A 12,443-nucleotide genomic window follows, 5' to 3' on the forward strand; every position below is an offset into this window, starting at 1 on the left:
AATAGAGCACATATAACTTAGCTCTATCAATACAATTTGTGTTGCTTTTGGTAAATATCATTTGTGATGGATGCCTATGTTGTTTTGTTGTCTGGAATGAGTCAGTCTTCCACAATGACCAAGGATGTTGGTTTTTGATCGATGGACCTTTTAAGTGATACGATTTGTAAGCTTGTCTCAATCAGAAAACCATTCTTGTTTGTTTGTTGTAGTAGACTAGTTGTCATAATGGTTAACTTAAGAGATGTTGTCTTGCCCAATGTTTATATTGAAGGCACTGCTTGTATTTTGGCTAGTTTTGCTAGTTCAGGATCTTATGTAAATGAGTATGTAGGGTAGCTTGTTTGTCTCTTCCTCTCAAGGAAAATTATATCTAGCCATTAAAATTGTTTTGTGGTTCAATTCTAGTTACACTCGAATAAAGAGCGATCATACGTGTAACATTCTTTATACTTGTATGGTTAAAAAAATTTGATAACTGTATGTCAGTAAATTTTCAATGTCTAAGGAGAAGCTTTCAGTTCCTCTAGATGGACTTTAGTATGAGTTGGGAGAGGATGGAAAGTTAAGGATGTAAATCTTTGGTGCTTTTTCCTTTCTTGTTAGTGTTTGAAGGAAGGTTTAGACGTCTAGGATGCGAAGCTGGTGTGCAAAATTATTCCTCAATTATCAGTGTAAAGTTGGATATAAGCTTTTCTTTGAAAGGTTTTGAAATCTGTATAGCTTGAGTGGAGTTTGACAAGCCATAATTCTTTTGAACATAATATTTTATTCGAACAACTTGTTTTAGATTGGTGTTTGATTATTGTGGGTTGTTGCATATGGTTTTGTACTTCTGTTGTATCTTTTTGCAAGTCTTTTTATAGATTTTTGATTATTGGATATTTGCTAATCTAGGATATTTGTTTATGTTAACGATTATTTTGGTGATTATTTATTGAATAGAGCCTTAGGAATGCTTGCGGAGGTGAAAATTGCAGATGAAGGGATCTTGTTAATGATCTATGCTGCCATGTACTTGATGGTTCAGAGGCATGGAAATGATACTGATATATCTGCTGCACTTAGGTATGAAAGAAAATACTTACAAAAGCTAAATAGCAGATGAAGGGACCTTGTTAATTATCTTTGTTCAAATGATGTGCTTGATGTATCTAGGACGTCTCTTAATGGCGTGCTTCTTGTATATCAGTTGTGTTATTTGAAAACAAAAGTTACACTGTGCAACAATTTTCTATTTCATGAATTTGTTGAATACTGCAAAAATAAGCCCACATCATATCGTATTTACCAAATCATAAACCGTTATCAAACGTACAAAGCCAATGTTCTATGTATCGTAAAGGTGTAAAAAACCACTTTTAGGCCGGTTCAAGGTATATCTTGATTGTAGATCAATGTTTTGTTATCTTTTTATTATATATTGAGTAATCTAAACTTGCAAATCTGCTAATAATTTTTAATTAGGCTTATGTCCACAATGTAAATCATGGTGTTAAAACACGGCCACATTGTATTGTATTGATAGGGTTGTAAAGGTGTTATAAAACCGCCTTTTAGTCCGTTTCAAGCGATGGTTTCAGCAATATTTGGCAATACGAGTGTACAAAACCTGCAACATCTTCGTTTCCGCGTGATAGTTACTGCAATATTTTCTAAAACCTCAAGTTTGAACTATGATGTAAATATATAGGTTTCTGTTTGTTGCTACCTTATACTTTCTCTGCCCTCCCAAACAATTTCCTCTTATTCCATTTTGGTTTGTCTTGAAAGGATCTTCCCATCCTATTTTTGGTGCGAACACTTTACTCTTACACAAACCATATGTGATTCAACTAATTGTGACTTTAATTCATTACCCACAAGTTAAGAAGTAGCCTACAACAACACCAGAGCCTAAATCCTAAAAGATTGGGGTTGGCTATATTAACCAATATATCACTTCAATGATCTTACACATAGATTCCTCTTAATTCATTCTGATTTTCTACCATCTCAATTTGTAAGTCTAAAAATCTTCATATCTTTTTTTACCCTTGTCTTCCTAGTCATCTTCGGTCTTCCTCGCCCCCTTTTTTAAGTTTGCTAAACTTCAACTTTCTATCTTCCTCACCAGTTCGCTAATGCCCCTTCTTTGCACATACCCAATTCATCTTAAATGATTCTCTTTCATCTTTGCCTCTATATTTACAACACCATAACCCTTTCTTATATCTTCTTTTCAAATTCTATCTTTCAAGGTATGCGCACTCATCCATTAAAGCATTCGTATTTCCGCTACTGGCATCTTTTTACTATGATCCTTCATCCATATAGTAGCGTAGCGTTGGTTAAAAATTACCGTTTGATAAAACTTGTGCTTTAACTTTAAGGGCGCAACTCGATAACATAATATTCTAGTAGCCGCTCTCTATCTTTTCCAATCACATTTAATTTTATGGGTCACATCTTGTAGGATGTCTCCATTGCTCTAAAATATGGACCCAATGTATTTGAAGCATTCACTTGAAGTGGTTTCTTTCTCTTCTAGCACTACAGTGACTTTAGTCATCGTGTTTGTGCTAAAATACACGATGTTCTCTTTCTTGCTCCGACTTAATTTGAAACCTCGTGACTCTAACTCTTGTCTCAATCTTTTTAACTCAGCATTTACCCCCTCCCTAGTCTCATCTACCAAACAATGTCATTCGTAAACAACATGCACCGAAGCATATTTCCTTGTATCGATCGAGTTATCTCATCTAGGACCGTTGCGAAAATAAAGGGACTTAGGGCCGAGCCTTATGATGACCAATTGTGATTGGAAAATCCTTTGTTGCCCCTCCACATATCCTAACGTTCATATGTACTTCTTGATACATATCTTGCATTATATTAATGTAACTTAACAAATGAGTTTCTTTATTACTCCTTTGTAAGCATGATATATGTCATATGTGTGGAGGGCTTTTGCTTGTCTCACACATTCATTCCTAACAATAGTACCATGCCGATGGTAAAAATTCAAGAGTGATATTTAAAGATACTACTATAATTTTAGAATATAGTAGGATGGATGACTTGTGTTGACTGGGACACACTAGGTTGGTAAGTCGAGGAGCTATTATAAAGCTGCGTATAATATTTTTGCTATTCTGGAACTGTTGTGTATTGATTGGGTTCTTAAGGTGTATGGTTGCTCTCTTCCAGCTTATTGTTAGTCATTAATTAAAAGTTATGCAATGAGGCCGGATCTATTTGTCTAAATATATTCTAGTCTAGTCTCTAGAAGGTTTCTAAGGTGGAACTTTAGTCCAACCAACAAGGAAGTTTGACTTTGAGTGTACAGGAGTTTGGAGGACATTATATTAGGGTTTCAGCTAGCATTGCTAGAGAGTGGGAAAAAAAGCATAGAGATTTGTGAGCTGTTGATGTCGGTAAGGCTAGAGACACGAGATAATGGGGTTTGGTGGCTGTTTCATTCTTCCCAATGTTATTTTTGAAAAAATAATATCACAATCAAGTTGAGTAGTAACGCAAAGCAGTGTGGCTCATTTGGCTGAACTTTGGGATAAAATATTGAGGTAGATGCCAAGGGTTCCTGTTCTACTATATCCCTGATATAAAATAAAATTTTGTACTCCAAAGTTTGAACTTCCAAGAAACTGGTCCATTTCTAGCGTGAGAAAGGATTTTATTTAGTGTAATGAGACACCTTTTATTAATTGAATAAAAAATAATATAGTATAAAAAATGGATATTATAGTGCTTACTTGCTAAGTTTTTGGCATCTTGCTCTTCTCCATAACTTGTTAAAGAGGCTAATTAATCAATTTAATCCTATATGTTCTTAACATTTCTAGGAGTTAATTGAAATACTATTATGATCCATTGCTTTCTTCTGTTTCATTTTCTTGATATGTTATTCTGGTAATAAAAATGAGTTATCGTAGCACATAAAAGAAGGAAGATGTGTGGATGAGGTAGGAATTAGAGGATGGGGAAGGGAATTTGTTTTCCTTGTTTTATTTTGATTATCCACTTTAGACTTTTCTTGCAGCATAGGTTAGACATTTATTTGAAGAGAGCTCTATTGAGCGAGCCTTCAACATTTTCCGAAGCTTGAAAACTAATACAATAAATACATTTACTTATTTTAATTGAGGAGGCTCTTGCCTCATTTTGATGCCCAAACTACATGATATGATAGAAATAAATATATGAAGTTTGACTCTTCAACTGATGTACTGCAAATAATATCACCTATCACCATCATTGATGAAGAAATTCTCTATTAAGATATACAAATTCAGCTTTGATGTTTAAACCAAATAATAAAAGTCCCTTATAGTGTTTTGAAATTGTGAACTTTTAATGCTTTCATCTATAAGTTGTCATTCATGAATATATATCTTATTCTATTTCATATGCTAATGATGTCTGCTAGAATACTAGCATTAGGTTCTTGCTTCGCAATTAAAATGCTTCGCGAATATGCCATTTTGGAGCAAAAGAATGAATATGCATTACAAAGGACAAGAGAAAGGGATGATTCAGCACCTCTACTTTTGTCCAATAAAGAGTACAGTGAGTTCAAAGATTCAAGAAGGCTGCATGAAATGGCCTATTATCTCGAGATTATTCGTAATATACAATGTCAAATTTGTTCGAAATTCCAAAGGATTGGAAAAGAACCGGTATGGTTTGTGTGTGTTGTTTTCCATTCTCACCCTTGATTAGTTGATTATCTGTGCAAGTACACAAAATTAACTAACATTATGAAGGAAATGTCTTTGAATTTCAGGTAAATGCCTTGGAAGCACCACATCTTGAAAGTTCGTTGGATTTATTGCAGGATGATTATCAGCTTTATAGTGCTACAGATCATGGGATAGCTTTTGAGAAGCCTTACAAATACGAACCTGTCTTGAATGAATTGGATATGGGCGTTACTGAATCTGATAAACTTAAATTAGTGCCTTTGGGACCTCTGACGTCTGAAATGTTTTTGAAATCAAAAATGCAAGATGAAAGGTTAATCCATGTGACGGGAGAAATTCCAAAGAAAATAATTTTCGCTGCAGAGAACCCTCAAGAAATGTTTGCACGGTGGGAGATGGACAATATGGATTCAAGGAATATTGTTAAAGATGCTTTAATGTCTGGCCGTCTTCCACTAGCAGTTCTTCAGCTGCATCTTCACCGTATAAAAAACATTGTCGATGACCAGAGGCCTAGTGATGCTTTTGCTGAAGTTCGTGATATGGGAAGGGCAATTGCCTACGAGCTACTCTTAAAGGTAGGATTATTTGCTATTAAATAACTTGGTGGCCTAAAATGTTTTGTACTAAACATTGCAAAATAACAGGGTGAGACAACACTTGCTATTTCCACTCTACAAAAACTTGGAGAAGATGTAGAAGCATGTCTGAAGCAGTTGCTATTTGGTACGGTGAATCGATCACTGCGGAGGCAAATTGCTGAAGAAGTTCAAAAATTTAAATATCTAAGGTCATATGAGCTGGAAATACTTGACAAAATATCGTTGATTGAGGTAACTTTTCATTGGAGTTGGTGTACTCTTAGATGCTTTGCTATTGACTTTTATAGTTCCTTTCAAGCTGATATGGGTGTTGTATACTTGTCTGGCAGAGGATTTACCCTTGTAGTAATTTTTGGAGAACATATGCTTCCCGAAGAAAGGACGGAAGAGAAATTTTGAAGTCTGTTGAAGCTCCTGCAGATTATAGCTTGCGTCTTTTAATTCCCCCTGCCTTCAAAGATTTTTCTATTGAATGTGGTGATATTGATGGAGTAGTTTTAGGTTCATGGGCGAATTTAGATGGCTCTGGTTGCCTTGAGGCTGATGATGACAGCAGCCATGCAGGGTACTGGGCTGCTGCCGCCGTGTGGTCTAATGCTTGGGACCAAACTACAATTGACCGTGTAAGTTGCATTCAACTCTCTACAAATTTTGTTACTTTCTTGTTATCAATGTAATTCATGGTGTAAAAACGCAGTCGCGGTCGCGAATACGAATCACGGACTCTCGGTAACGGACAAAATGCAGTTATCGCGGAACGGATTTCGGTAGTTATGGAATATAATGTGTATCCTTTAAGGGATTTATTATAAACTAATATTATTACTGTTATTGGGACCCTCATTGCATAGTAAAGATATTCAAATAATTTGAAAAATATTGCAATTAAAATAATAAGTTCACAAATTTAAGTAATAGTAAATAATCAATATTAAGTTGTACAAATATAAAATTGATTAGTATGTATCTCAAACAGTTTTTTCAATGTAATACTATTAATTAGCTAATAAAATCATAATTTATAGGTGTACATATTAATACTCATTAATTAATAAATTCTTATTTATTTTATCTTTCCCGTGTAGCTACGTCTCCTATCTTTCTCGAGCCGGGGGACTCCTTTGGCGGCGCTCTCCTTTATGGGTATGAGTTGCCGCCGTCCTTCCCTCCCCAGACCCTGTCCATAGTTCTTCTATGAGTGTGATACATTGGGTAGGATGATGATGATGATGATTACTCTACTTCCTAAATGAAAAACGTCACATTTGTAGTTTGGTAGACTTTGTGTAGTGCATTAAAAACAGGGGAGGAGCAAAAATTGACAAATCCTATGAAGGCCCTGTACAATTTTAAAAATTATGATACTTTTCTTACATTTTTGTATCTTTAAACACCTAATATATACTTGGTAATTTAATATTTAGGCCCCTAATTTTTCGGGGCTTGTGCGGTCGAACTTGTTGAACATGCTCAAAACCTCCCATGATTAAAAAAATAAGTAAAACAAAGAGAAAGAAATAGTAAACATCAAAACTTTATGGCAACTATGTAAGCCCATGTGAGGTTATTAGGATCGAGATTCTACCTAGGATCGTTGAGGGGTAGGATCGAAATCGGTAGAATGGGATCGTGTGATCCTACAAATATGCGTTAATGTGCTTTGGATTACTGATTATCAATCATATTTATTCTCTTTTTAAGTTTTAAGGTGTAAATAAAAACTTATTTGACTAAAATCTATTAAGTTTTGATAAAAAAAAAATTTTTAATAGTCATTTTTAAACTGCAAATCAAGAAAAATTTGAATTTTATTAAGGTACTAATATAATTATTTTAAATATATATTTAGACTTAAGTGAAATCTGTATTACATGAAAATATTTTATGAATGAAACTACCCATGTAGGATCGGGGCTTTGGATCGTAGGATCGTAGAATCGTGTTATGATTCTACCATCTAAATTCTTGAGCTAAGTATGATCCCACGATTCTACCGCATTAAGATCCTACTTACGATTCGGATCGATCGCTTAATTTTGCATCGTAAGATCGTAGAATCATAGATCAGAATTGGGATTCTGATAACTATTTGTGACTGTCTAGTAATAATGAGATGTAAAAATAAAATAAAGAATTCTGAAAAGTTACAAAAGAAAAAAAGCTAACACAACACCCTATAAGGCTATACCCAAGCATTAGTATTACTTTTCATTCTTCCCTTCATCTTGCTCACTTCATCTTCTGGGTATAAATGAAAGCAAATGATGTGGTAATTACATCTATGTCCTCTTAAATTTTTTCATTACAAAATTTCGAAATCATCTTCAATATCTTTCCTTCAAATTCCCGTTTGATGAATAAAGTGTAGGTACTTGATTTTTCTGGGTGGATGAGTTGAACATCACTTATATAAATTGAATCGGCCGGTTTGCGAGTTGACTTGCTGTTTTTTGATGCACCTGTTACAAAGCGCGAGTTTTCGGAACGGTGGTCTAGAAAACCAAGTTGACTCAGCCGATATGAGTTGGCTCGGCCGAGTTTTGATACCATGATGTATTTTTGGAAAACAATTTTACTAGATTCCATGGACCATTGGATATGGTATTATTGGAAAAGTTAAAGAACTGCCTTGAAATACTGCATTTCTTTTGTTGTTGGTATTGATGACAGAATATGATCCCTTGTTTTTGTGTGTGTGGGTTGGGATTTGGGAGGGGGGAGTTGGTTGGAGATCAAACTCAAATAATTTTTTTGATAAGAAAAATTATATAAATCTAGCAAAAAAAAAAAAATGGTACAACAATAGGGATTATGGAACCCCTCCCCCCCAACCAAAAAAAAAAAAAAAACCAAACACAAGCTACTACAAGACACTTCATTAACTTCTATGTAAATCATTAAAATAATGTTCAAAAAGCCATTACCCTTAACCCATTGGAATTTCACCTTGTTTCAAATGATATCCGACGGTAGAAATCAATCACAAAATGTTCTTTTGTTTCTTTCTAGCCAAATCGACCATAAGGTCGCATAGCTTACACACCTCCATAATGACTTAAAGTCTCCGTTATATACCCTAGACCACAATAGAATGTATTAAGAAAGTCATCTATTTTATTTGAAGCGATCCAGAACTTACCTCCAAAATTTGAAAGTATAGCCCATAAGTCTCGTGCAAAATTGCATTGCAAGAAAAGTTGATCAAATCCTCTCTCTCCTCCATACAGTCAAACTCAATGAATTGTAAATAGAGTAATTTATTTTTAGTTTATAACATGGAAAAAAAAAAATGCGATCGCTGATGCATTTGTGGAAACGGTCGTGTTGTTAAAGATGACGGTTATAACAGAGTAATAACGCAAATAATTGTCAACGCGGTGTGACATCTTAAAAAAAACAATCACATAAGGAGAATTCTGAATTTATGTTTGCATTTTTGTGGTTGAACTATCATAATGCAATAATATGCCCATTACTAATATGATTTCACCATATGACGTACTTTGTTTATGATTAAAATTATAATAACTATAACCTAAGGGATTTGTTATAATTAAAGTTATTGAGTATTAATAAAATTTTAACGTGGAGATGTTCGAAGAACTTTTTCTACAATTTAGGGACATGTTAGAAGAAGTTGATGTTAGAAGAAGTTTTTCTATAACCTATTCTCAATAAATAACAGTGTAATGGTAAAATATTGGATGTTACACATTACGTAATGGTCAATGCAACAGTTTGATAGTGACAATTTATGTGCTGTGCGGTATTTAACTTTGCAGCAACTCTCAAACATGTTACATAACGGCCGTCACGGAACACACGAGTTTTTATTCTACGGTTAATGGTATCAATCGCCTAAATAAGAGCCTTGTTTATCCAGACTTTTTTTTTCTTAAAGTAGAGCTAATTTCAGTACTTTGCTACAATTATAGCTCAAACGGGAGCTCATCTCAAAAGATTAGCCTCGTAGGTAAGAGAGCCAATTTGATATGTAAACTACAATCAATGTGGAACAAGTGCCATAATTTGCAATGGACTTGAATCCATTACAATCAATCCCCTATAAGACCAAATGTCCTCATTTGTTCCATCTACATGGCCCTAATTCGCTTATTCTAGGTCACCAGCCATATTTTCAAGTCGGCTCTATTACCATTCTTATAGATTTGACGGGATATCTTTTCCCAAAAGATTTGCCTAGTAGGTATGATGTGATAGATCCCCTTTAATCTATGAACCCCTCATTTGTTTCCCACATAACCAATGTAGGACAAGTCTCATAAATTGCAATGGACTCCAATCCATCACTGTTACTCTCTCTTGTACAATTGGAAAAAGGAGTAAGATGACTAGCCAACTACAAGTTTTAGAATGCTAGAAACAACATTTCCATTAGCTGAAATTTCATTAATGACATAGTAATTTAAGAAATCAGATGTACTTTTTATTTTTTGGTAAGTAATTAAATGTCATATTTCAATGGAAGGGCTAGTAACAAAGATGCTTTAGCCGTGTAACTCTCAAAGTGTACTTTTGGCGAAGTAGGATCTCTTTTGAAATTCATATTGATGAGCATTAATTGGTAGATCCATTGATGAACCTTAAATTGGGAGTTAACTGTTATTGACTGTAGTTTTGGGCCTTTGTGGTAATTATACCTTGAGATGGTGTTAATCTGAAACTTTGTAGACCTGGTTGCGTTCGCCTTAATGTTGAATTTGACTGACCCAAAATGAAATTATGATCCATCTTGAATTCTAAATGGTGGGTTACATTGTCTTTGATTATAGTTGTGCAACATAGATGCATAAACTTCTAATGTTAAAAACCAACCCCCTAACCCGACTTGGTGGTAGCTATTTACAGGATTTGGGGATAATTGAATGTAGTTATTGTTGTATTAGATGCTTATACACCTGATGTGAATATTCTTTTTCTTTTTGGTTCTCATTGTGAATAAAAGTCCCATGGTTTTTTTAACCTGTCACGGTCGTTGAGAAAGGTAATTTGCAGAGATGGTGATCTTTAGCTCTTGTAAATTCTGTTACATTAGCTGAAATTATGTCTTTTCTGACTAGAATGTATTCAGTGACTGCCTTTTCTTTTTCTCTACTTGTCTCTGTAATATTGTGGCTTTTTTCCTGAATCCTGAATCCTGAATCAATATTGTGAGTCTTGAATTCTAAACAATCGGGGAATATTGTGCTTTCAAGTTTTCGTCAACACTCCTTTCTAATTCTGAATGAATATGGTTGCTTTTTCGGAAAACATTGTTCCCTTTCAACTTTCAAGTTGTACTTGGTTGCTTTGCGGTCTTGTTTTTGCACTATGGATCTGCCTGATCACGATATTCATAAATATCTAATCTATGCATTGTACTATCTTCATCTGAATGTAGTATATACATTGCTATTTTGTGGCAACTCTTTCTACCTTACTGCATTTTCTCCATATGGAAGAAGTTGCTGTTGGTGTTACTTATGTTTTCATCTTGTTTTTCTTTTCCTAATTAGCTTTATAGAGCTGAAATTGACATGATACGCATAGTAAGAAACAAGTAACATGGAATTGTCTGTTATCTTGTTGTGTAGATTTTACTGGATCAACCTTTTCTGTTGGGTGTTCATGTAATGTGGGAATCACAATTTGAGTACCATGTTTGTCACAATGATTGGGAGGAAGTATCTAAACTTCTGTGCATGGTTCCAAGCTCGTTTTTAGCTGAAGGTTGTCTCCTCATCAGTTTGGATAGTTTGCAATCTGCCCCGTCAATCAGGTGCAGGATGGACTTCCCAGATTATGGCAGCTATGCTTACCCCCCAGATGAATTAGATGCAGTTTGTATAGGCATTCCAAATGTTAGAATTTTTAATTCATTAGCATATGAAATGTGCTCGTCATGGATGAGAGTGCTGATTGGAACGGAGCTTGCCAAAAGATTCATTTTCCTCAAGGAATATTGGGATCAAGCAGGAGAAGTAGTCTTTTTGTTGGCCCAATGTGGCTTTCTCGATGGAGCAAATGTGATGTTCACTTCAGATGGATCTTTGCATCACTCAGCCATTCAGGATTCTGAAATTGTTGGAGCATTGCACCCAAATACTGAGCTAGCCTTCCACAAACTTATTGTGCATTACTCTGTGCAATATAACCTGTCATATTTCTTAGACCTTTATCTTGATCATCACAAGTTGGCTCTGGACAGTGACACCACCAATGTATTCGAGGAAGCTACTGTAAGTTTTATGTTTTGGTATTATATAGAAGTATTAAATTAGTTCGTTTGGGCTGCCAACCGCGCGGGGGGGGGGGGGGGGGGGGGGGGAGTACTTGAATATGCTTTATCTTTCTCTCCTGGGTTTCAAAATTCTTTTCCTTGTAAAGTGAAATGCGTGATGTGTCAATTTAATTTGTGACTTCCTAACACATCATATTTTACTGCTCTCCTATAGGTATCAATGTTCTGCTGTAATTCATTAAACAATGTACACACCTTGCGTATGCAATAGTTGACGTAAGAAAAATAAATGGAAGGATTTGACTTTGATTTAAAAGTAGTACTTCTTATAGTTTGTGTTCTTTGCTCCCAGGCTGTGGAGCTTCTTGAAATCGATTTTAAAATATATATAGTCCAACAATAAACAGCAGCATCAGCAACTGTAAAATAGGTGAACTGATAATTCAAATGATGAATTTTTCTGGAGAAAAAAATGCTGAAAAAATCAATGAATGAAGAAATACGTGAATAAATTTCCAACAAGGGTGAATGTTTAGTATAATTGGAGGTCATTTGTTTGACATGGGAAGTAAATTCCCATTAGAAGTCTTAGTTCCTATGAATTTATTTCCTTTGCTAAACTCATATGAATTTTCTATAACTCTTTGTATGCAACTCAATAATTTTAAATTTCTAGGATTGCTCATTACCAAGGGTGGGTATGGTTATTAAATTAAAAATCCTATGAAGTATATAGTGCAAAAATATGGTCGCAGTAACAGTAGAGAAATGGATTTCACCGTCAATACAAATGATTTTGCGGTCAAAGCGGTCTATATTTTGGTTGTAGTAAACTCAAAAACCTTTACAATTCAGTCGCGATACGCTGATCTGGCCTTGTTTGCACTATGTTTACGCTTC

The 12,443-nt window shown here is 34.8% G+C and overlaps 1 protein-coding gene across 2 annotated transcripts in view; it reads left to right on the forward strand.

The window, feature by feature from the left end:
* LOC130820175 (uncharacterized) overlaps positions 1-12,443 on the forward strand; it is a 50,461-nt gene that overhangs the window by 7,910 nt on the left and 30,108 nt on the right. For both annotated transcript variants that reach the window (XM_057685442.1, XM_057685443.1), the window contains 6 exons: positions 946-1,068; positions 4,427-4,676; positions 4,784-5,278; positions 5,348-5,533; positions 5,632-5,925; positions 10,897-11,541. In XM_057685442.1, the coding sequence (XP_057541425.1) occupies positions 946-1,068; positions 4,427-4,676; positions 4,784-5,278; positions 5,348-5,533; positions 5,632-5,925; positions 10,897-11,541 (1,993 nt within the window). The remainder of the gene's footprint in view (positions 1-945; positions 1,069-4,426; positions 4,677-4,783; positions 5,279-5,347; positions 5,534-5,631; positions 5,926-10,896; positions 11,542-12,443) is intronic.

The sequence above is a fragment of the Amaranthus tricolor genome, chromosome 8 (assembly GCF_026212465.1).
Source record: "Amaranthus tricolor cultivar Red isolate AtriRed21 chromosome 8, ASM2621246v1, whole genome shotgun sequence".
Classification (NCBI taxonomy): domain Eukaryota; kingdom Viridiplantae; phylum Streptophyta; class Magnoliopsida; order Caryophyllales; family Amaranthaceae; genus Amaranthus; species Amaranthus tricolor.